Source organism: Gouania willdenowi, chromosome 7, assembly GCF_900634775.1.
Source record: "Gouania willdenowi chromosome 7, fGouWil2.1, whole genome shotgun sequence".
NCBI classification, from domain to species: Eukaryota; Metazoa; Chordata; class Actinopteri; order Blenniiformes; family Gobiesocidae; genus Gouania; species Gouania willdenowi.
Window position 1 is genome coordinate 32,355,638 of NC_041050.1, and position 26,851 is coordinate 32,382,488.

General features: G+C 37.0%; 1 protein-coding gene across 3 annotated transcripts in view; it reads left to right on the top strand.

Moving 5' to 3' along the window:
- Window positions 1–26,851, top strand: part of samd11 (sterile alpha motif domain containing 11) — a 79,967-nt gene that overhangs the window by 39,785 nt on the left and 13,331 nt on the right. For all 3 annotated transcript variants that reach the window (XM_028453816.1, XM_028453817.1, XM_028453818.1), the window contains exons 6-7: window positions 6,208–6,372; window positions 24,640–24,793. In XM_028453816.1, the coding sequence (XP_028309617.1) occupies window positions 6,208–6,372; window positions 24,640–24,793 (319 nt within the window). The remainder of the gene's footprint in view (window positions 1–6,207; window positions 6,373–24,639; window positions 24,794–26,851) is intronic.

Genomic DNA, 26,851 nt, shown 5'->3' on the forward strand with positions numbered 1-26,851 from the left:
ACTTCTATCAGAGCTGGGGCCACAAAAATGTGATTGTCTGATCCGAGGGCCACATTATCAACATCCATGTCAGCATTAGAATAAAGACCAATCTGACCATTAACACAGGAAAGAACAAAGTGTTTTGTCTGTGTAGTCCTTTTGTGTGGGTTTTCTTAGTGTTTTTAGTTTTTTATTTATTTATTTTTTATCATTTTGTGTGTTTTTAAATTCATTTTATTTATTTTCTTGTCAATATGGCAATTTTTTATTGCCTTTTTGTATGTTTCTCTAGTAATCATGTGTGTTTTTGTTATATTTTTGTTATTGGTTTTCTATGATTTTGTGCTATTTTGTTGACATTTTCTGTGTCCTTGAAGTCCTTTTGTATATGTTGTTGTTTTTGTAGTCATTTATTGGTAAAGTGGTGGTTTAGTGTATCTTTGTTATCATTTTGTGTACTTTTGGTAACATTTTCTGCATTTTCTGTTTCTGGAGTTTTGTGTGTTATGTTGGGCTTCATATAACTTCCAACTTCAGGACTACAATTCTGTTTGGGGGCCACGCAAAATTAGACCGAGGGCCACACCGCCAGTTGCCTATGTCTGCTCTAGGTGATTTAAAACCAGTAGTCTTTTCAGTTTAGTCTAAAGGTTCCATGTCATGCTATTTTTCACCCATCTCTATTAGTTGTAAGAACACCAAAAACATAGTATTTGAGGTTTATTTTCCCAAACTCGCCTGTTTTCCAGAGTTTTAGCCTCTGAAAAGTCACTTTCTGAGCAACTCTACACAAACTTATGCATATTCTTGAGTGGGCGTGTCTGTTGACGTGACACTGACTTCCTCCTCCCCGCACGGTGACATAGGGCCAGAGGACGGCCTGTCCTCCTCCCACCCACTCCACAACTGAGCTCATGCTGGTTTATGAACACGAGACAGAGCGTGGGGGCGGGGCGTTCGCCGGTACATACATAGACTGTAGAAAATACATACATAGCACTGTGCGAAGGACGCTGAAATGCTCACCTTTGTGGGTATGTCTGTTTACATGTCAATCACGGCAGATAGCTTCCTGGAGGCGTGGCTTCTCCAGCTCAGTGCCGCATCAAATTCTTCATCAAGGTGGGAACGCATCATCAAATTGGAGCGAGGTGTTTAGGCTCACCCTGCAGTAAGAAAGGAGCAAATCACCCTCTAACTAACGATCGAGGGAATCAATGAAAAAAACACTTTGGGCATGTGTATGAAGCATAAATAGCACTTTATGATGTTTAAAGCACAGAAAAGTCCATTTCGCTTAACATGGGCCCTTTAAATTACACTAACTGTATGTTTAAAACAAATCTTCAACTAAAAGGCTTGATTTTCTACGTTCCTACATTTTGTTTGTAAAAGACTTTTATATATTTATTATATATATATATATAAATATATATTTTTGTATGTATATATACAGTTTGAAAACCTCAGTTTTCTTTGTAAATAAAATAAATGTAATTTTAGTCGGATGTTATTTTCCTACCGTTTCTCTTCTAACACAAGCATGTACATTCAGTAACAGAAAAACACCTGTTTTTTGTAAGCAAACATCTTCCTTGCTCCCATGTTGATATTAGTACTGCATAAATGACAGGAGTTAAAAAGGCACACTATGTTCAGACAATATCCCTCTGTGTGCATCCCATTTCGGTCGCTTCATTATTAATACCTCGTTCTCGTGGTGTGGAACCAGGCGCACGGCACGAGCACAGACACAGTCTGTTCTTCTGTGTTCCCAGAAAAAAACTTCCTGACTGCCACAAAACTAAAGACACACAGACACACACGTACAAGTTTCATTCATCATTGTACAAATTATTTCATTCTTCATTAAAATGATTGCAACTATAATTAAGTACATGTGCATGTGAATTTCAAGGCCTGATTGAGTTGTGTAGAGGTCAGCTTGAGCCCTGTTGTGACCTTTGACCCTCAGCAGCTCTGCCTGCAGCCTTTCTTCTCCCTCATTGTATAAAGGCCATCCTATCCAGCCGTTATCATCTTACTGAGACACAGCCTGGCTTGTGAATGATGCATGGCTCAGTGTTGGTTGAGAGAGTCTATTTGTTTAAGCAGCTGTGTTTGTGTATTGTGTATTTTCTTTTCTTTTTTAAAGAAAATGTCACCTGTTGTGTAGAATATTTGTGCCATGAAGATTGAAAAATATGCTAAGGTTTGATATACAGTGCATCAAACAGCCTTCTCTGGTTCTTATGTTTACTGCCGCCAAGGAGGTGATTTTTTTACCAGCGTTAATTTATCGGTTTGTTTGACTGTTAGAAGCATTACGTCAGATGCACGTGAGTGTGAATGATCATGGACCATGATCAGGATCACCGATAACTGCCAATATTTGGCAAATACAGTATTTGGCGCTTGGCCGTGCTTTGTGCTCTCTGAACACTCATGTTAACTCATTCACTGCCATCCATTTTCAAAACGGCTACCCCCCTCACTGCCAGCCTTTTTAGAGCATTTTGACTGATTTTTAAAGACTTACAGAATATTTTGTACTATGACTGAAATCTGAAATCAGATTCTGAAAAATTAAAGTCTCTACTTTCATCAGATTTCTTTTTTTTTTGCTTTTAGCTTGTTTGTTGTTCTGTAATCAGCAGTTGAATAGAGGCAAGTTTCACACAAATCGCCAGTTTCTGACAAAAAGCTGAGAAAACAGGCTTATTCTGAAAAATCCTGTCAGTGACTTTGAAACAAATTTTTATTGCTTTTGTGACATCTCAACATTGGTTTCCTTCTAGAAAACAACAAAAATAACACTGAGAACAGCTTTTAATGTCAAAATTATTATTATTTTGTTATCTGGGTCAGAATTGAATGGATTTCTTGCTGTTTTTGGCTTTGTTCCAAGTCTCTCCCCCCTCCGTTCCTCCACATTCCATTTCCTCCTCCGCTCCGACATGTTGAGTCGACCCGCTTGCCCCGGTTTGTTGTATTTGTCTCTTGATCGCAACAATCTCATTAGTCCAGTTAGTTCCACACATGCTCTGGTTGAGTGTGAGCTACTGTGATATGCTGGAAGCTTCACCGTCTTCCCTCGTAGCCCATTTTCTGCTTCGTCCCTGTGTGTGCGCCTCCCCATCGATGGTGATTAACACGGCTAATCTCTCATCCAAAGGTGTGCTGCTGCCACCTACATGCCTCCAGTTGGTCACTACATCATTGTACAAGCCTGATATTCACAGAAGAACTCCATCACACTGTCTCCTAGCAACCCCAGGCAAAAAACACAGTTGACGCATATATGCGTCAATGGCAGCAAGCGTTTGGATTTGAAATTACCCATATATGCAGTGGGTTAAAAAATGCATTTTCTGTAATATTAATTGACTTTATAAAGCCACCCTTCATTAATGACTCTATAAAACATCCTGTCCTAAGAGGTGCATTTACCCCTGTGCTAAACATCCACAACCAAAGTCAAACTCATGGTCTTATCTTTGTGGTTCTCATCCATGAGCCTTTAATGCAGGTGCAGAAAGGGACCCAAAGGGAATCTTAGAGGTGTAGCGTACGGATGGAGGCAGAGAGGTTGGATGCTGCTGTGTAAATGATGTTTTTCTTTTGCTTGCAAAGGCGGCACCCACTGCTGTGTTTAGAGAGCAGGAAAACTTGAGGCCAGTTGCGCATGCACGGTGTACACACACACACACACACACACTCAGACTCAAGGACCTTGGGTGAATTGACTTGGCGTTGGAGACAGCAATGGTGCATGTTGGCTTCCTCCCTCGACACCTCCGCCCCACCTCTGCTCCTCAGCGCCACTCCTGCTCGCCTGCCTGGGGCCAGACTCAGGTTTCAATCAGGAGGAGGGTGGTAAAAATAACCCCCGCTTCTCTCTCTGCTTCTCTCTCTGTCCTCCACCTCCACCTCTGTCTCTCTAACTCCCCAACCACCAACCCCGGACTCCCCTCACCTTTACCTAAGATCACGTTACTATTGACAGCGAGGGGGAGGAAGGAGTTTAGAGCGATAGAGATTAGGTATAGGGATTGACGGCCAGATGGGTATCGTACATCACATCGCCTTCAAAACACCTGAAAGAAACCGCAAGAGCTGTACACACACACACACACGCATGCACATTGCACACACACACATGAGTAGCAGCTGAGTGTTTTGTTTGATGTGTTGTATACAATCAAAATACAGTAGCTAAAATCAGCTCAACTCCTGACCTTGCGATGTTAGCATGGATACTGCAGGGCTTTGTGTCAGAGAAACAGAGTTCACAAGGCGGTCAGCCCATGATATTAACAATGCATGGCTGTATGTATGTGTATCTGTACTGTATGTGTATGGCTCCATGGGACCAAGCCTCCAGTCCAGCCACACTACGTTTTTTAAAAGAAGGTTCTCGGTGAAAAATGTTGAGAGGATGCTTTTAGTGGAACTTTGGATGTCAAACAAAGCAGTAAATAATTGGGTTTGAGGCTGTGAATTTATTTTTCATTTTGAACACTTTTTTCCCTCATAATTTATTTTCCTGATTTAAATGGAATTGAACACTTGTGGGGCTTATGAGATTGATATAATAAAATAGAATACACTTTTATTGATTACATTTGCTGCAAAACATTATAAGAAGAAAAAAAATAAATACTGACAAAATGTGCAAAATGTAGGACATAAGTAAATGGGGGTAAACAACAACAACAACAGAAAGAAATACAACAAATGTTCAAATGACAATTGCGAAGTTAATTAATAAATGTGTTTGTTATATTTTAATCTACCTAAATTTAATAATTTGGAAAAGCATTCTATGTGTCTTGTACAGGTAATTGTATTCTTCTTTATATTAATTTGTTTATTATTTGTTTACTAGTCATTTGAACCTAAGCAGTAGTGAACATTTTGCTTAAAACAACAAGCCTCAAAATAGAACAAATATTGGAGAGATGATGATGATGATAATGATGATGATAAGAGTTTAAAATAAAAATGGAGACAATGAATCAGCATGCAAACATACAACTCTTAATAAATCTAATTATTTGCATTAGGGTCATTCCATGTCATTTCAGCACATTTTCAGGATATCCCACGGACTTCAGTCTAAAAAAATTCTGAAATGTTAACCAATTGTTCCTTAATAATTCAATCAGCACTCTGTACATTTTTAGTTTGATTGGATTAATACTTTTAGAGATATGGACAATTAGGTGAGGGGGGTATGTGTTGATTTTTGTGCATACTTATTTTTCTTCCATTTTTAGTTTCCAATATCTTACAAATTACACCACATAGAAAACTGAAATTTGGTATAGTCATACAGCGCTACCTACTCTCTCAGAATATACAAATATATCTGCTCTACATCCTATCTGGTGGACATGCCAGTGCCTCAAATTTGGAAAAAAGTCTGTTGGGGTTTGGGGCTGGAAGATGTTTGGGCCTTCAGTAAACAACTTTGCATATGCCTCAGCTCCTTGTAGTTTTAGCTTTGAGCTATGTACATAGACTGTTCAAATCACTAATGATTAGTCACATATATGCATTGGTTCTTGAGTGACAGTCTCTTCAAATCCAAAAAAAACCCTTTTTTTTTTTGGTACTATTTTTATTGGTCCATAACTGCATGTGGGAATGCAAGCAAATCTGCTCTCTGTTTTCATTTATAATATATAAAGGTTACTCTTTCTTGGAATGTAAAACAATTTCTCTCTATGCAAGTACTTTATTTTTATTTTGGACCCCAATTTTGGGTTATTTCACCACTCAAGAATATTGAAAATTCTTTACATGAGATCATTGTAGCTTGCCTCTGTCTTAATAATTAATAATTTATTGAGTGAAAATCAACACATACACTCTTCACTAAGTTGGCCGTATCTCACAAAATATTCATTCAATCAAACTAAAAATTTACAGTGTGAATAATCACGGGAGAATTGGTAAAAACTTCAGAATTTTTGTAAACTGAAGTGTGTCGGCCATTTGTGAAATAACATAGAATGACGCATAAATATTTCTCACAAATCACCAGTAGAGGTGATTTGATTGTCTGGTTTGTATGAGATGTAAAAGTCATTGTGAGCTTGGAGGGGCTGTTAGTGTTCCCAAAGCTACAAATACTGGAGATATTATTGCTTAAATGATTGTATGTTGTATAAACCCTACGGTGATAAACTACAACTGAAAAATATTTTTGCCTCTTTTCAGAAAACTCCCAGAGCCCTGTGGTGGAAGCAGGCACCAGCCACGGTCACATGAGCCCAGAGGAGCATTACAGACGTATGATGTCAGCACTGAGTGAACCAGGGTCCTTCGAGGAGCAGCAGCAGCGCCTGTACCAGCTAGCAAGCAGCATGGGACTGCCAGGCCACGGTAAGACCACAACACACTCACTGTGTGTAGTCTACTACATCCCATTTCATATCATTGGTGTAAAGAGTACTGATATATTCCACTCAATAGAAGTACTGTTACTTCATTGAAATTATACTCAAGTACAAGTACAAGTAAGTCATACATAAGATACTCAATTACAAGTACAAAGTAGCTGAATGAAATAGTACTCAAAGTAAAAGTTACTTTCACCTCTGATGTTTATTTTTGGTTATAAATCTTGCCGTGATTCCATTTCGTACATTATTAATCTCATGAGTTATATACTTATAAAAAAAGAAAAATTGCACAAGTGGAACTTCATTTATTTTCCACAAAGGCATCTGTATGAAATAAAAGGTTTGTCAAAATGTACAATTATTTTTGTAAATAAAATAACACTCATGAATTCCGTTCAAAATTAAACCAAATCTCACACTAAGTATTGCTACATTCATTAATCTGATTAGTCGACTATGATACATGTGATGCATGTGATTGTCTGGTCATTTCATTTTTTCTAGTTTCACAATGTCCGTTTATATTCCGGGACATTGGGGAATGAGGAAAAAAATGTCAAACACCCCAAATCCGAGGTAAGGCTATAGTAAGGCATAAAAGTTGAAAAATTTGGGGAAAAAAATCTTGAGATTAGGTTATCACAAGACCCTAAAAACTAGTGCAAATATGATGTGCATACTTATCCCGGGATGAAATTGCAGTAAGGCATGAAAAATGCCTTTTAAGGCATAAAAGTTGAAAAACTTTGGGAAAAAAATTCTGAGATAAGACTATTGCAGTAAGGCATGAAAAATGAGAAAAAAATGACAAACACCCCAAATTAAAGGTAAGGCTATAGTAAGGCGTAAAAGTTGAAAAAATTTTGGGAAAAAAATTGAGATAAAAACTAGTGCAAATATGATGTGCATACTTATCCTGGGATGAAATTGCAGTAAGGCATGAAAAATGAGAAAAAGTTTCAAACACCCCAAATCAGAGGTAAGGCTATAGTAAGGCATAAAAGTTGAAAAATTTTGGGAAAAAAATTCTGAGATAAGGTTATCACAAGACCCTAAAAACTAGTGCAAATATGATGTGCATTCTTATCCCGGGATGAAAATGCAGTAAGGCATGAAAATTTAGAAAAAGTTTCAAACACCCCAAATCAGAGGTAAGGCTATAGTAAGGCATAAAAGTTGCAAAACTTTGATATTTTTTTTTCTGAGATAAAGCTATCACAATACCCTAAAACTAATCTAAATATGATGTGCACACTTATACTTTGAAGAAATTGCAGTAAGGCATGAAAAATGAGAAAAAGTTTCAAACACCCCAAATCAGAGGTAAGGCTATAGTAAGGCATAAAAGTTGCAAAACTTTGATATTTTTTATTCTGAGATAAATCTATCACAATACCCTAAAACTAATCTAAATATGATGTGCACACTTATACTGGGAAGAAATTGCAGTAGTGCAGCAAAATTGAGAAAAAGGTCTAAACACCACAAATCAGAGGTAAGGCTGTAATAAGGGATTCAAACTGAAATATTCCAGAGTTTTTGTGTTTTGGAGAGACCAGGGATTGATCTGGGGACTTCAAACATGCAAGGCATGCACTCTACCACTAAGCTACATCTCAGCTATCAACACTCTAAAATGGCATTTTAAATGAGAAAAACTTTGGGAAATGAGAAAAAAATGACAATCACCCCAAATTAAAGGTAAGGCTATAGTACGGCATAAAAGTTGCAAAGATTTGGGGAAAAAATTCTGAGTTAAGACTATCACAAGACCCTAAAAACTAGTGCAAATATGATGTGCATACTTATCCCGGGATGAAAATGCAGTAAGGCATGAAAAATGAGAAAAAGTTTCAAACACCCCAAATCAGAGGTAAGGCTATAGTAAGGCGTAAAAGTTGAAAAAATTTGGGAAAAAAATTCTGAGATAAGGTTATCACAAGACCCTAAAAACTAGTGCAAATATGATGTGCATACTTATCCTGGGATGAAATTGCAGTAAGGCATGAAAAATGAGAAAAAGTTTCAAACACCCCAAATCAGAGGTAAGGCTATAGTAGGGCATAAAAGTTGCAAAACTTTGATATTTTTTTTTCTGAGATAAAGCTATCACAATACCCTAAAACTAATCTAAATATGATGTGCACACTTATACTTTGAAGAAATTGCAGTAAGGCATGAAAAATGAGAAAAAGTTTCAAACACCCCAAATCAGAGGTAAGGCTATAGTAAGGCATAAAAGTTGAAAAATTTTGGGAAAAAAATTCTGAGATAAGGTAATCACAAGACCCTAAAAACTAGTGCAAATATGATGTGCATTCTTATCCCGGGATGAAAATGCAGTAAGGCATGAAAATTTAGAAAAAGTTTCAAACACCCCAAATCAAAGGTAAGGCTATAGTAAGGCATAAAAGCTGAAAAACTTTGGGAAAAAAATTCTGAGATAAGACTATCACAAGACCCTAAAAATTAGTGCAAATATGATGTGCATACTTATCCCGGGATGAAAATGCAGTAAGAAAATGAAAATTGAGAAAAAGTTTCAAACACCCCAAATCAGAGGTAAGGCTATAGTAAGGCGTAAAAGTTGAAAAGATTTTGGAAAAAAAATTGAGATAAGGCTATCAGAAGACCCTAAAAACTACTGCAAATATGATGTGCGTACTTATCCTGGGATGAAATTGCAGTAAGGCATGAAAAATGAGAAAAAGTTTCAAACACCCCAAATCAGAGGTAAGGCTATAGTAAGGCATAAAAGTTGCAAAACTTTGATATTTTTTATTCTGAGATAAAGCTATCACAATACCCTAAAACTAATCTATATATGATGTGCACACTTATACTGGGAAAAAATTGCAGTAGTGCAGCAAAATTGAGAAAAAGTTTTAAACACCACAAATCAGAGGTAAGGCTGTAATAAGGGATTCAAACAAAAATATTCCAGAGTTTCTGTGTTTTGGAGAGACCAGGGATTGATCTGGGGACTTCAAACATGCAAGGCATGCACTCTACCACTAAGCTACATCTCAGCTATCACCACTCTAAAATGGCATTTTAAATGAGAAAAACTTTGGGAAATGAGAAAAAAATGACAATCACCCCAAATTAAAGGTAAGGCTATAGTACGGCATAAAAGTTGCAAAAATTTGGGGAAAAAATTCTGAGTTAAGACTATCACAAGACCCTAAAAACTAGTGCAAATATGATGTGCATACTTATCCCGGGATGAAAATGCAGTAGGGCATGAAAAATGAGAAAAAGTTTCAAACACCCCAAATCAGAGGTAAGGCTATAGTAAGGCGTAAAAGTTGAAAAAATTTGGGAAAAAAATTCTGAGATAAGGTTATCACAAGACCCTAAAAACTAGTGCAAATATGATGTGCATACTTATCCTGGGATGAAATTGCAGTAAGGCATGAAAAATGAGAAAAAGTTTCAAACACCCCAAATCAGAGGTAAGGCTATAGTAAGGCGTAAAAGTTGAAAAAATTTGGGAAAAAAATTCTGAGATAAGGTTATCACAAGACCCTAAAAACTAGTACAAATATGATGTGCATACTTATCCTGGGATGAAATTGCAGTAAGGCATGAAAAATGAGAAAAACTTTCAAACACCCCAAGTCAGAGGTAAGGCTATAGTAAGGCATAAAAGTTGCAAAACTTTGATATTTTTTATTCTGAGATAAATCTATCATAATACCCTAAAACTAATCTAAATATGATGTGCACACTTATACTGGGAAGAAATTGCAGTAGTGCAGCAAAATTGAGAAAAAGGTCTAAACACCACAAATCAGAGGTAAGGCTGTAATAAGGGATTCAAACTGAAATATTCCAGGGTTTTTGTGTTTTGGAGAGACCAGGGATTGATCTGGGGACTTCAAACATGCAAGGCATGCACTCTACCACTAAGCTACATCTCAGCTATAAACACTCTAAAATGGCATTTTAAATGAGAAAAACTTTGGGAAATGAGAAAAAAATGACAATCACCCCAAATTAAAGGTAAGGCTATAGTAAGGCATAAAAGTTGAAAAATTTTGGGAAAAAAATTCTGAGATAAGGTTATCACAAGACCCTAAAAACTAGTGCAAATATGATGTGCATTCTTATCCCGGGATGAAAATGCAGTAAGGCATGAAAATTTAGAAAAAGTTTCAAACACCCCAAATCAAAGGTAAGGCTATAGTAAGGCATAAAAGCTGAAAAACTTTGGGAAAAAAATTCTGAGATAAGACTATCACAAGACCCTAAAAATTAATGCAAATATGATGTGCATACTTATCCCGGGATGAAAATGCAGTAAGGCATGAAAATTGAGAAAAAGTTTCAAACACCCCAAATCAGAGGTAAGGCTATAGTAAGGCGTAAAAGTTGAAAAAATTTTGGAAAAAAAATTGAGATAAGGCTATCAGAAGACCCTAAAAACTACTGCAAATATGATGTGCGTACTTATCCTGGGATGAAATTGCAGTAAGGCATGAAAAATGAGAAAAAGTTTCAAACACCCCAAATCAGAGGTAAGGCTATAGTAAGGCATAAAAGTTGCAAAACTTTGATATTTTTTATTCTGAGATAAAGCTATCACAATACCCTAAAACTAATCTATATATGATGTGCACACTTATACTGGGAAAAAATTGCAGTAGTGCAGTAAAATTGAGAAAAAGTTTTAAACACCACAAATCAGAGGTAAGGCTGTAATAAGGGATTCAAACAAAAATACTCCAGAGTTTCTGTGTTTTGGAGAGACCAGGGATTGATCTGGGGACTGCAAACATGCAAGGCATGCACTCTACCACTAAGCTACATCTCAGCTATAAACACTCTAAAATGGCATTTTAAATGAGAAAAACTTTGGGAAATGAGAAAAAAATGACAATCACCCCAAATTAAAGGTAAGGCTATAGTAAGGCATAAAAGTTGCAAAACTTTGATATTTTTTATTCTGAGATAAAGCTATCACAATACCCTAAAACTAATCTATATATGATGTGCACACTTATACTGGGAAAAAATTGCAGTAGTGCAGTAAAATTGAGAAAAAGTTTTAAACACCACAAATCAGAGGTAAGGCTGTAATAAGGGATTCAAACAAAAATATTCCAGAGTTTCTGTGTTTTGGAGAGACCAGGGATTGATCTGGGGACTTCAAACATGCAAGGCATGCACTCTACCACTAAGCTACATCTCAGCTATCAACACTCTAAAATGGCATTTTAAATGAGAAAAACTTTGGGAAATGAGAAAAAAATGACAATCACCCCAAATTAAAGGTAAGGCTATAGTACGGCATAAAAGTTGCAAAAATTTGGGGAAAAAATTCTGAGATAAGACTATCACAAGACCCTAAAAACTAGTGCAAATATGATGTGCATACTTATCCCGGGATGAAAATGCAGTAAGGCATGAAAAATGAGAAAAAGTTTCAAACACCCCAAATCAGAGGTAAGGCTATAGTAAGGCGTAAAAGTTGAAAAAATTTTGGAAAAAAAATTGAGATAAGGCTATCACAAGACCCTAAAAACTAGTGCAAATATGATGTGCATACTTATCCCGGGATGAAATTGCAGTAAGGCATGAAAAATGAGAAAAAGTTTCAAACACCCCAAATCAGAGGTAAGGCTATAGTAGGGCATAAAAGTTGCAAAACTTTGATATTTTTTTTTCTGAGATAAAGCTATCACAATACCCTAAAACTAATCTAAATATGATGTGCACACTTATACTTTGAAGAAATTGCAGTAAGGCATGAAAAATGAGAAAAAGTTTCAAACACCCCAAATCAGAGGTAAGGCTATAGTAAGGCATAAAAGTTGAAAAATTTTGGGAAAAAAATTCTGAGATAAGGTTATCACAAGACCCTAAAAACTAGTGCAAATATGATGTGCATTCTTATCCCGGGATGAAAATGCAGTAAGGCATGAAAATTTAGAAAAAGTTTCAAACACCCCAAATCAAAGGTAAGGCTATAGTAAGGCATAAAAGCTGAAAAACTTTGGGAAAAAAATTCTGAGATAAGACTATCACAAGACCCTAAAAATTAATGCAAATATGATGTGCATACTTATCCCGGGATGAAAATGCAGTAAGGCATGAAAATTGAGAAAAAGTTTCAAACACCCCAAATCAGAGGTAAGGCTATAGTAAGGCGTAAAAGTTGAAAAAATTTTGGAAAAAAAATTGAGATAAGGCTATCAGAAGACCCTAAAAACTACTGCAAATATGATGTGCGTACTTATCCTGGGATGAAATTGCAGTAAGGCATGAAAATTTAGAAAAAGTTTCAAACACCCCAAATCAGAGGTAAGGCTATAGTAAGGCATAAAAGTTGCAAAACTTTGATATTTTTTTTTCTGAGATAAAGCTATCACAATACCCTAAAACTAATCTAAATATGATGTGCACACTTATACTGGGAAAAAATTGCAGTAGTGCAGCAAAATTGAGAAAAAGTTTTAAACACCACAAATCAGAGGTAAGGCTGTAATAAGGGATTCAAACAAAAATATTCCAGAGTTTCTGTGTTTTGGAGAGACCAGGGATTGATCTGGGAACTTCAAACATGCAAGGCATGCCCTCTACCACTAAGCTACATCTCAGCTATCAACACTCTAAAATGGCATTTTAAATGAGAAAAACTTTGGGAAATGAGAAAAAGTTTCAAACACCCCAAATTAAAGGTAAGGCTATAGTACGGCATAAAAGTTGCAAAAATTTGGGGAAAAAATTCTGAGATAAGACTATCACAAGACCCTAAAAACTAGTGCAAATATGATGTGCATACTTATCCCGGGATGAAAATGCAGTAAGGCATGAAAAATGAGAAAAAGTTTCAAACACCCCAAATCAGAGGTAAGGCTATAGTAAGGCGTAAAAGTTGAAAAAATTTGGGAAAAAAATTCTGAGATAAGGTTATCACAAGACCCTAAAAACTAGTACAAATATGATGTGCATACTTATCCTGGGATGAAATTGCAGTAAGGCATGAAAAATTAGAAAAAGTTTCAAACACCCCAAATCAGAGGTAAGGCTATAGTAAGGCATAAAAGTTGCAAAACTTTGATATTTTTTTTTCTGAGATAAAGCTATCACAATACCCTAAAACTAATCTAAATATGATGTGCACACTTAAACTTTGAAGAAATTGCAGTAAGGCATGAAAAATGAGAAAAAGTTTCAAACACCCCAAATCAGAGGTAAGGCTATAGTAAGGCATAAAAGTTGAAAAATTTTGGGAAAAAAATTCTGAGATAAGGTTATCACAAGACCCTAAAAACTAGTGCAAATATGATGTGCATTCTTATCCCGGGATGAAAATGCAGTAAGGCATGAAAATTTAGAAAAAGTTTCAAACACCCCAAATCAAAGGTAAGGCTATAGTAAGGCATAAAAGCTGAAAAACTTTGGGAAAAAAATTCTGAGAGAAGACTATCACAAGACCCTAAAAATTAATGCAAATATGATGTGCATACTTATCCCGGGATGAAAATGCAGTAAGGCATGAAAATTGAGAAAAAGTTTCAAACACCCCAAATCAGAGGTAAGGCTATAGTAAGGCGTAAAAGTTGAAAAAAATTTGGGAAAAAAATTGAGATAAGGCTATCAGAAGACCCTAAAAACTACTGCAAATATGATGTGCGTACTTATCCTGGGATGAAATTGCAGTAAGGCATGAAAAATGAGAAAAAGTTTCAAACACCCCAAATCAGAGGTAAGGCTATAGTAAGGCATAAAAGTTGCAAAACTTTGATATTTTTTATTCTGAGATAAAGCTATCACAATACCCTAAAACTAATCTATATATGATGTGCACACTTATACTGGGAAAAAATTGCAGTAGTGCAGCAAAATTGAGAAAAAGTTTTAAACACCACAAATCAGAGGTAAGGCTGTAATAAGGGATTCAAAAAAAATATTCCAGAGTTTCTGTGTTTTGGAGAGACCAGGGATTGATCTGGGAACTTCAAACATGCAAGGCATGCCCTCTACCACTAAGCTACATCTCAGCTATCAACACTCTAAAATGGCATTTTAAATGAGAAAAACTTTGGGAAATGAGAAAAAAATGACAATCACCCCAAATTAAAGGTAAGGCAATAGTACGGCATAAAAGTTGCAAAAATTTGGGGAAAAAATTCTGAGATAAGACTATCACAAGACCCTAAAAACTAGTGCAAATATGATGTGCATACTTATCCCGGGATGAAAATGCAGTAAGGCATGAAAAATGAGAAAAAGTTTCAAACACCCCAAATCAGAGGTAAGGCTATAGTAAGGCGTAAAAGTTGAAAAAATTTGGGAAAAAAATTCTGAGATAAGGTTATCACAAGACCCTAAAAACTAGTACAAATATGATGTGCATACTTATCCTGGGATGAAATTGCAGTAAGGCATGAAAAATGAGAAAAAGTTTCAAACACCCCAAATCAGAGGTAAGGCTATAGTAAGGCATAAAAGTTGCAAAACTTTGATATTTTTTTTTCTGAGATAAAGCTATCACAATACCCTAAAACTAATCTAAATATGATGTGCACACTTAAACTTTGAAGAAATTGCAGTAAGGCATGAAAAATGAGAAAAAGTTTCAAACACCCCAAATCAGAGGTAAGGCTATAGTAAGGCATAAAAGTTGAAAAATTTTGGGAAAAAAATTCTGAGATAAGGTTATCACAAGACCCTAAAAACTAGTGCAAATATGATGTGCATTCTTATCCCGGGATGAAAATGCAGTAAGGCATGAAAATTTAGAAAAAGTTTCAAACACCCCAAATCAAAGGTAAGGCTATAGTAAGGCATAAAAGCTGAAAAACTTTGGGAAAAAAATTCTGAGAGAAGACTATCACAAGACCCTAAAAATTAATGCAAATATGATGTGCATACTTATCCCGGGATGAAAATGCAGTAAGGCATGAAAATTGAGAAAAAGTTTCAAACACCCCAAATCAGAGGTAAGGCTATAGTAAGGCGTAAAAGTTGAAAAAAATTTGGGAAAAAAATTGAGATAAGGCTATCAGAAGACCCTAAAAACTACTGCAAATATGATGTGCGTACTTATCCTGGGATGAAATTGCAGTAAGGCATGAAAAATGAGAAAAAGTTTCAAACACCCCAAATCAGAGGTAAGGCTATAGTAAGGCATAAAAGTTGCAAAACTTTGATATTTTTTATTCTGAGATAAAGCTATCACAATACCCTAAAACTAATCTATATATGATGTGCACACTTATACTGGGAAAAAATTGCAGTAGTGCAGCAAAATTGAGAAAAAGTTTTAAACACCACAAATCAGAGGTAAGGCTGTAATAAGGGATTCAAAAAAAATATTCCAGAGTTTCTGTGTTTTGGAGAGACCAGGGATTGATCTGGGAACTTCAAACATGCAAGGCATGCCCTCTACCACTAAGCTACATCTCAGCTATCAACACTCTAAAATGGCATTTTAAATGAGAAAAACTTTGGGAAATGAGAAAAAAATGACAATCACCCCAAATTAAAGGTAAGGCAATAGTACGGCATAAAAGTTGCAAAAATTTGGGGAAAAAATTCTGAGATAAGACTATCACAAGACCCTAAAAACTAGTGCAAATATGATGTGCATACTTATCCCGGGATGAAAATGCAGTAAGGCATGAAAAATGAGAAAAAGTTTCAAACACCCCAAATCAGAGGTAAGGCTATAGTAAGGCATAAAAGTTGCAAAACTTTGATATTTTTTTTTCTGAGATAAAGCTATCACAATACCCTAAAACTAATCTAAATATGATGTGCACACTTATACTGGGAAGAAATTGCAGTAGTGCAGCAAAATTGAGAAAAAGGTCTAAACACCACAAATCAGAGGTAAGGCTGTAATAAGGGATTCAAACTGAAATATTCCAGAGTTTTTGTGTTTTGGAGAGACCAGGGATTGATATGGGGACTTCAAACATGCAAGGCATGCACTCTACCACTAAGCTACATCTCAGGTATCAACACTCTAAAATGGCATTTTAAATGAGAAAAACTTTGGGAAATGAGAAAAAAATGATAAACACCCCAAATTAAAGGTAAGGCTATAGTACGGCATAAAAGTTGCTAAAATTTGGGGAAAAAATTCTGAGATAAGACTATCACAAGACCCTAAAAACTAGTGCAAATATGATGTGCATACTTATCCCGGGATGAAAATGCAGTAAGGCATGAAAAATGAGAAAAAGTTTCAAACACCCCAAATCAGAGGTAAGGCTATAGTAAGGCATAAAAGTTGAAAAATTTTGTGAAAAAAATTCTGAGATAAGGTTATCACAAGACCCTAAAAACTAGTGCAAATATGATGTGCATACTTATCCCGGGATGAAAATGCAGTAAGGCATGAAAATTTAGAAAAAGTTTCAAACACCCCAAATCAGAGGTAAGGCTATCGTAAGGCATAAAAGTTGAAAAATTTTGGGAAAAAAATTCTGAGATAAGGTTATCACAAGACCCTAAAAACTAGTGCAAATATGATGTGCATACTTATCCCGGGATGAAAATGCAGTAAGGCATGAAAAATGAGAAAAAGTTTCAAACACCCCAAATCAGAGGTAAGGCTATATAGTAAGGCATAAAAGTTGAAAAATTTTGGGAAAAAAATTCTGAGATAAGGTTATCACAAGACCCTAAAAACTAGTGCAAATATGATGTGCATACTTATCCCGGGATGAAAATGCAGTAAGGCATGAAAATTTAGAAAAAGTTTCAAACACCCCAAATCAGAGGTAAGGCTATAGTAAGGCGTAAAAGTTGAAAACATTTGGGAAAAAAATTCTGAGATAAGGTTATCACAAGACCCTAAAAACTAGTACAAATATGATGTGCATACTTGTCCTGGGATGAAATTGCAGTAAGGCATGAAAAATGAGAAAAAGTTTCAAACACCCCAAATCAGAGGTAAGGCTATTGTAAGGCATAAAAGTTGAAAAAATTTGGGAAAAAAATTCTGAGATAAGACTATCACAAGACCCTAAAAACTAGTGCAAATATGATGTGCATACTTATCCCGGGATGAAATTGCAGTAAGACATGATAAATGAGGAAAAAAAATGATCAGAGGTAAGGCTGTAGTAAGACATACAAACTGTAATATTTCAGAGTTTTTGTTTTTTGGAGACACCAGGGAGTCTGAGGGCTTCAAACATGCAAGGCATGCACTCTACCACTAAGCTACATCTCAGCCATCAACAATATAAATTGGCATTTCAAATGTGAAAAACATTGCGAAATGCGAAAAAATTGACAAATACCCCAAATTAGAGGTAATTGGAAAAACTTTGAAAAAAAAAAAATCTGATACAAGGCTTGTGATAACAAGAACCGAAAAGTTGTCTAAATATGATGAGCACACTTATACTGGGATGAAATTGCAGTAAGGCATGAAAAATGAGAAAAAGTTTCAAACACCCCAAATCAGAGGTAAGGCATAAAAGTTGAAAAATTTTGGGGGAAAAATTCTGAGATAAGACTATCACAAGACCCTAAAAACTAGTGCAAATATGATGTGCATACTTATCCCGGGATGAAAATGCAGTAAGACATGAAAAATGAGAAAAAATTTCAAACACCCCAAATCAGAGGGGGTGTTCAACTTGATTTCAATATCAAGTTGAAAAAATTTGATTTTTTTTTTTCTGAGATAAAGTTATCACAAGACCCTAAAACTAATCGAAAGCATGATGTGCACACTTATACTGTGATGAAAATGCAGTAAGGCATGAAAAATTCGAAAAAGTTGGAATTGAGAAAAAGCTATCACAAGACCCTAAAACTAGTGCAAATATGATGTGCATACTTAAACAAGGATTAAAATGCAGTAAGGCACGAAAAATGAGAAATAAAATGACAAAACCCCCTAAATCAAAGGTAAGGCTATAGTAAGGCATCAAATTTGAAAAACTTTGGGGAAAAAAATTCTGAGATAAAGTTATCACAAGACCCTTAAACTAGTGCAAATATGATGTGCATACTTATCCCGGGATGAAAATGCAGTAAGGCATGAAAAATGAGGAAAAAATCACCCACACCTCTAATTTGATATAAGGCTAACATAAGACTTTAAAAAGTAGTGTAAATATGATCACACTTAAATTGGGATGGAAATGCAGTAAGGTATAAAAAATGAGCGAAAAAAAGGGTATAATGAGAGATTAACACCCCAAATCTAAGGTATTGCTATATATACCATAAGTACAAGTACAATTACTGATTTAGAAATATACTCAAAAAAGTACAAGTACTCATAAAAGCAAGTCATTTACAGTAATGTGACTTGTAATCCTTTACTTTCACTTTTGATCATTGCATACATCATACGGGTACAAATATATATAAAAAAACAACTCATAACACTCATAAAGGTTTATTTGCACATTTTTGTTTTTTTATTAAGTGACCGCTGATTTTCAAGAAATTAAACTTATCTTTTTTGGTAACTCTAAAGAAAGGACACCTCACCATAATATATTTTGGTACATAAAATCATACACACACAAAAAACCCCAGGAAGCTACAGAAGTAACTGACATTTCTATTTGGGGTGCTTGCCCAGACAGTGTCAAAGCATCACTCAGGGTGATTTTGACCTCCCAGACTCTCCGTTGTTAACAGCACCCACAAGCCTTCACATACATCAACTCTGTGATTGATCTGGGAGCTCCTGTTGGCCGCTTTTCAAGCTTCTAAATCTTCAGTGTGTGGTGCAATTTACTCAATTTCTCCAGACAGGAAATTTGCTCGTTTGATCTTCAGATAAATTTTTGGTTGATTAAAAAATAAAAGTTGCACCATTCAACTTTTATAAGCTGGTTGATATTCACCTCAATCTAAATGTTAACATCTTTGACACATTTTTCTGTTGGAAGGTTAAGTCTCACAGATCTTTATGAGCTTTCTCATGGACCATAAGGTAAATCCATGAAGTGGCAGAGTTGTAAAATGAAATACATTTATCTTTATCTTATTAGTAACGATATTTGATCCCGGCAGCAAAGTCTAGGAGTCAAAGACTATAAATGCTTTGATTGCCTTTTACTTGTATTTTGATGGAGCTCGAGGAAGGAAGTAGAGATGGGTGATAATATCAGTTGATATTTGTCATAAAAGTCTTAATCCTCCTAACGTGTGACTTGAATGGAGAAATATATAATGGGACACACATTTAAAGAGGGAAAGAGGTCTGTGTATATATAGGCGTAGGTTAATATCGTAAATCTGAAGGGTAGGATATCATCAAAAAGCTAATATCAAACATCTTTATTAAAAAGCCAGGCGTTGTGTGTGGTTTTTTACAGTCCATAACTCTGTCTGGTCTAAGGTTCACTTTCACAGGTGACTCATCAGTTTTAAAGCAGCTACACTGGCACTTCAAAATTCTTACAAATAAAGGTAACAGGAAAAAAGTGAAGGATAGTCAGATGAGGAATTATTAAAGAGTAAACTTAGAGGGAACTGGGCAAAGGGAATGTAGCTGCGTTTCCATTACAGATTTTTACAAAAAAAAGCGATATTTCTAAATGTCGACAAAGTATAATTGCGCTTTGAACGTGTTTCCATTGAAGGTTGTTTTGGACAGGAGCCTCGTAACTCCTGTAAAATCCCATCCAGCACCAAACCTCCTTATAACACTCTGTATTCCTTTGTTGTTTCACGTCTAATGTGGCAGTAATAATTTTACAGTATAAGAAATGTTCCGGTGTCCTTTTCTGTTTACACATAGCGCACCGTGTTTTCTCGGAGAGAAGTGGTCATGTGACCAAGTAGCTACGTTACATTTTGTGACGTGTATTTGCAGAAAAAGTGTTTCCACTATCTAAACAATAAACACACCATAGACCCCAGCATCACAACTAATATAATGAAAAATTAAATACTGTCTTTTTTTTAATTAGACTCTTTTCTAATTATTTATATCATGCATTTTTATACTGAATAACTTTTTATTCTGACAGACTTTTACTGTACGTTATGTGTCTGTTTGGCTTCAATCTTTGAAGTGTACTTGAATGTTGTTGGGATGGGCATAAAAGGATTCTATTCTATTTTATTCTATTCTATTTTATAGCGCTTTTACAACACATTTCAATATGGAAACTTGTGAAATTCCTCCTCATGAAAGTGCAAACACTTTTTAGTGATATTTGAGTGTTTTTTTCAAATTCACGTGTTTCCATCATCATTTTTCACTGCGCTATTTAGATTTTGCGCATTCCAAGGGTAATTAAAACACAACTTTTGAGACGTAGAGGTAAGAAGTGAATTAATGGCTAAGATTTTGATCATTTTTTGTTGAAAAACACAATGGAAAAACCTTAAATACAAAATAGAAATACAGAAGAGTTTCCTCTTGTTTTTGCTCTTTAAAGTACATTCTGTAATATTCTGCTTGATCATATAATGTGGTGGAGGATCTGCCAGCCACTCCTTTAAGTCATGGCAGAATTTCCATTCTTCCACACCTGTCAGCTTGTTCCATCTGCAGCCAGTTCACCGGTCGACTTTCAAGACTTATTCTAGCACCGCCTCCACATCGGCCCTTTTTCATCAATTAACAGGAGGGCTTGTTAAGAAAGTGACACTCTCAGACAGACTGTCTATTAGCTGCGGCTGAGGGAAGCATTGTCTCTGGAGATACTGATGTGAACCACTTCAGTGAGAGCCCCTTGACATTGACCTGGTTTCTGAAGGGACACTCGTGGCCCCTCCACCCTTTGGGCCCCTCATCGCTCCTATACATCTCCTTCTTAAGCTTGCTTTACCCTCTCCCTCCCTGCCTCCTCCTTCTTTCCTTACCCCTCCAACTCCCCCTTTGGCATTGGTCCCCGCAGAGCATCCTTTCATGTGTTTGAAGTGCAGGGCACAGAAAATGAAAGTGTGTGTGTGGGGGTGGGGGGTGAAGAGGAGTTCTGTGTGCCCCTGTGCAAGTGTGTGTGCAGAGGTGTGTGTGTACTGCTGCTAGGTGTTGTCTGAGAGAGTCTCTCCGGGCCTGATGGGCAAAAGGAAGAGTTGGGAAAAGAGTTGGAGCTGAAATTAGGGGTGGAAGTATAGGGACAGCAGGGCTGTGGATATGGCCAGGAGGGGTTCCCTCCTTCCTTTGATGATGAAAGGAGAGCGAGGTGAGAGGAAGGAAAATAATAGGCCAGGGCAGAGATCCTGATGAAAGTGTACCGAGGTTTAGGACAGAGGGTTTTGTCTCCTGCTGTTCAGTGTAACATGAAGCTGTACACGGACACGGCACCTCTTTAACAGGCCGACCCCCAAAAACGTAAGCACACAAAGCACTCAGACATTCAGTGTGACAGGCTCAACATATTTACAGATGAGTAAGCCCATGATAGCGGTTAAACGCCTCTCACAGAAATTATCCTTCATTTTCTGGTGTGTGCGGCGCTTTAGCAGACAGATGTTGGCTTTTGTGAATCTGCCAGTCGTCCAAATCCATCACAAGGCGGCCGGCGCTCTATCAGCACATGAGCTTCCTCGCATTCTGAGGAAAGCCAGGCTTAACTGAGGGGATTTAGGCCTAACTCCAGAAATCATGGTGGACAAAAAAAAAATAGAATGGCACAAAAAACAGATAAGTCAAATGGGACCAAGTGGCAATCAGGGACTTCCCAAAATAACTCACGCAAAAGGACACAGTGTGTGTGTAAGTGTGTGTGTTTGTGGGTCCTCACTCTGGGATGCTAATTTGACACATTTACACTGAATGATAAAATGCCATGTAACACTGCTCTGTTCAGGTATGTGTAAGATAATTTAAAGGATGAAAAGCAAAAATAGGGGATCACAAGAAGTGATGGATATAAGGACCCCAAAGAGTAAGTATACGTAAACTAACTATATACTGTATATGTTTTTCAGTTTTATGAGGACTACTTCCTAATTCCATTATAGGATATTTCCACTATTGCTCTCTCTAAACATATTTTGAAAGCCCGAATCACTGCTGTGTCGAGCTTTGAGGAGTTAGTGGCAAGAAAAACATACAAATAGTTGAAAGCTAGTGTACTTTGTTACATATATATATATAAACAACAAAATGACGCATTCCCACATTAAATATCCAACTACATATCAGCTTTGATCAATATGGACCAAATCTTGGTATTTTTTCTTCAAAATGGCGATATACGATATAATTATCGGTATTTTTACCTCAATAAAGCCTTACCAGAAAGACAATTATGTGTTAAATTTGCTGATGCAAAATCAGAGACAGCATGTGTGAGTGAGTTATGTAGTGTGGCTAGTTCAGGGGAAGGTGACTCGAAAGCAGCGACTCCTAAAACGAGTATTTTAATAATAAAAATAATAAAATATTTCATTACATGCGATTTTGTAATTTTCTATCGCCAAATTAGAAATCTCGATATATTGCCCAGGCTAATGCACACCATCAAATGATGCTTAGAAACATTGCCGGATAAAGACTGTACCAATTTTCTCATAAATAAACACCATCGTCCAATGTTTATTGTGCATATCCAGCTGAGGGCGTCCATTATTGTTTTGTAGCGTATACCATTGCTGTGCACATTTTGTCACATGTATTAAAACTTTTAAATGGTTTACTTTTTTTTAAAGTGCAACTATGATAATCTTCCAGAAAGCCTGAGTTACTGTTTAACGGTTGCCTGCTGCAGAAGTTATCTTAAATATTGCTTCTTAAACTGATTCTACTGACTAAATCATGTTTCGTAGTGTTGTGAAAGTTATGAAAATACAATTAGTAGCCTCTTAACTGAGCCAACCATAGAGAAATAAAAAAATAAGTCAGATCCAGACCACAGAAAACTCTTAAAGGTCAACTTTTCTACTCTCTGCACCCCAAACACAAGCACACAGCAGCTTGGGTTTGTGTGCATAAACGAGTCCCTCAGTTCCCTCAAATCTTCCCTTATCTCACACAAACCCTCCCCCTAGCTTTTACCTTAACAACCTACACACACACACACACACGCACACACACACCCTCGTCTGCCGCCAGCCGAGTCCCCTGCGGCCTGGCGCAGCAAACAGATCGATACACCGGAGCTAGGCCGCATTAATATCTGTCGCTTCACCACCAAACACCACTCCTCCCCCTCCTCCCCCCCCTCCCTGGCGCCTGCTGAACTGCTTCAACACATAGACACACAAGGAATCACAAAATACACACTTAAACACACAGTCAGGCGCACCACACGTGCAAGCCCCTAAATCACGAACACACACACAAACACACATCACACCCGTACCGGCGGCGGAAATGGCCTCTTAGCTCCCAAGGGATCTGTCTAATTAAAAAAAAGGGGTGGTGGAGGGGATGGATTGAGGCAGAGAGACAGAGAGAGGGAAAGAGAGAGAGAGAGATGGATGGATGGATTTTTCTCTCATTAGGAGCCATGTCTCCTGGTGTGGCCTGGCCTAGCTGATAATGATGAGTCTACTTCTCCTACGAGGGCTACTAAGAACTGGGGAAAGTGAGAGAGATGGGGTGAGCGGAGATGGAGGGAGGTGAGTGTTTGAGGGCAGGAGGTGGAGGGAGAGGGCAGGCAGAGATAGAGGAATAGGGCGCAGCAGTGGAGGGTGTGTGTGTGTGTGTGTGGGGGGGGGGGGGGGGGGGGGGGGTGTTTGATGGCTGCCTGCTTGTTGAGTAAAGTTGTTTGTTTGTTTTAAGAAACTAAAAGTATCTGTTTTTCTAATTTCCCACCTCTTTACTATTTGACACGTGCAATGAGTTAGCTTAGCCTGCTCTCTGAGTGTGACAGATGGATTTGTGTGCTAATTTAAAAGCTCACTGCCAACAAGCTGCTTTTGTTTGTCTTTGTTCAGCTTTTGTGTGTTCATGTACATATGGGCGTCTGAATGGGAGATTAGTGAGTGCATCAGCATGATTTGCACATTTGATGTGGAAAGAGTTGAGGAGAAGGTTTTGAAAATGCCACATTGGGTGTTTTTACGAGCTCTTATATCCCTCACCACAGAACAATAAAAACATGTTTAATGCCTGCATCACATAAACAGTCGGCTGTTACACTAAACCTGTCAAAGATAAAGCTAATGTACACATAACTAAACCCATCAAGCCCATTTAAATGAAAAAACTAGTGGGAGGTTGTTTATAACTGTTAATAACTTAATGTTAAATTGACCCTCTCATACCTTTTCCTCCCTAATTCATCCTCGTCTTCATCACTACCATTCTTTCTCTTTTTAAAGCAATGTTTTTTTTTTCCTTTCCCTTCTCCAGACTTACTGCGAGCTCGCCACGAGGCCTTGGCGGCGGTCGTGAGGAACCCTCCATCGTTGGAGGCTCACCTGCCCTCAGCTGGCAGCTCTTCTTCATCCAGCCAGAGACGCAAACAGGGCCTGCCACAGCATCGAGACGCGCATTACACCGACAGGTAAAAAAAAAAAAGATGACATGCACACATAGACACACATGTTTATAAACCATGGTGTTGTTTACATCAGAAAGCTGTGATCCTGCACATTCAGTAATTCTAGTCCTTGAAAACTCCCACATGCTCCTTACACGCATACACAGTGGCTACGTTTACATGGGAGCTTTGAGTCCCCTTTAATTCAGAATAAAAGTTAAATACTCTTTAGACTGCCTTTGTAAACACCTAATTCTGAATGAAAATGGCCATTCCGAATTAAACTCACGTTTTTTTTCTGATTTTCATTCTGAATATAATCAATTCTCGATCTTGTAAACATTTAATTCTGCTTTAAATTATTGTGGTCGTTCTGCGCATGCTCGACCTGTTGCAATGACACGCTGGTGATGACATGTATCCAAGATGGCCGCCCTAAGCAAGCGGGACTGGAGCTGAGAGTATTTATTTTATAAAAGCCTTAGAAGACATAGATATAATGAAAAGAGTGGATAGCATAAACATGTGGACAGTCGTACGGACATATTACATACACACTGACATGGCAAACGAAACAGACTTCATCAGGGGAGATGAAACCCTGCGTCAGGACACAGTGATTCACGAGTGACGTGAAAGTGTGTTATTGTCGAGCTGATGCTTCGAAACTACAATCTAAATAAAAGTGAAAAATAGTTATTTATGTGGTCTTCTATGTTGTAGCCGAAAACAAAGGTTTTTTGTGTTCATTCCCGATATGCGTGAATATGTCACGTTCGCCCCCTGTCCAATCAGAACCCTACCCGACCCCCAGACCTAAACTGGATTTAAATAAAGGTGAATAAATGTGTTTCCATGTAACGCTCAATTCTGAATTACTTTCATAAACACGATGCAGAATACTTTAATTTTGAATTGAAAAACATCTTGTAACCTTAGCCACTGTATTTGATCTAATGCATTTAATCACCTGCCACTTCTCTGATGTGCATTTTATCATTCTTTCTAGGACTTTCTTTCTCGTTTAGCTTCTGTATTTTCTATTTGTGCATTTCCACATATATGTCTAAACCAAGGATCCAATAACCTCTTGGCTACCACTGTGGAGTTTCTCTCCTTCTCCTACTCTCCTCCTCCCTGTTCCCCCCCACCCCCTGCGCCCCCTCCCGTGCTGCTGGCCTCTGCGCCTCCCAAACAAAGCCGGGGGCAGCGGGAGTGGGCGGGTAATTGCTTGTCGATTATTTATGTGGCGCGAGTAGAGGCGGGGGATCGATAATGGGCCGGCGGTGCAGCAGCAGGGGGGTGTGCGTCGTGTTTGTGTGTGTGCGTGTGTGAGAGGGACAGGGGAGGGAGGGGTAGGAGGGGGGAAATAAGCACGAAGCAGAGCTGCCAAGTGCTGTGTGGTATAGCTCAGGCTGTTTAATTAAATATATATATACAGTATATATATAAGCGGTGTGAATCAATTTAAAAAGATTCACTAATTTAAATTGTAATTGCGAATCTGACAGTAATTCATCGCAATTAATTGCATCTTGCGAATTTATTGAATTTGTAAACAACACTAAGAATCATCAAGTTACTGCTTGGAAATGGTGTTGCACGGAAAGGCTAAGGTAAAAAACGTATGGCTTTTGTTTTCATAAGGAAAGACACTAAAAAATGTAGGTGAACCATGCAGACTTTAAAGATTTGGGTTTGTTAAAGTCCACTAATGTATGTTTTCTTTATTTCTAAAAAAAATCTTATTTAATGTAAATAAATAAATGAAATAATGCATTAAAATAAAGTGCACAAATAATCAAACCTATGTATTTAGGTGAAAAAAAAATGAACATTGAACATTAAAATCTGTTGAGACAAACTATTGCGCTTTTACCGTGACAATTTGTGACCTAGATTTAGTACATGGTAACTTTCAAAATACAAATTGTTACAAAGTTAGTTAAAGTTTTCTGGTCATGTATTATACGTTTTTTAATAAAATTCTTTAAAAAAAAAGAATTTTATTATATATATATATATATATATATATATATGTATTTAAACAAATTGATGCGGAAAAATTTACATAAAAATTAA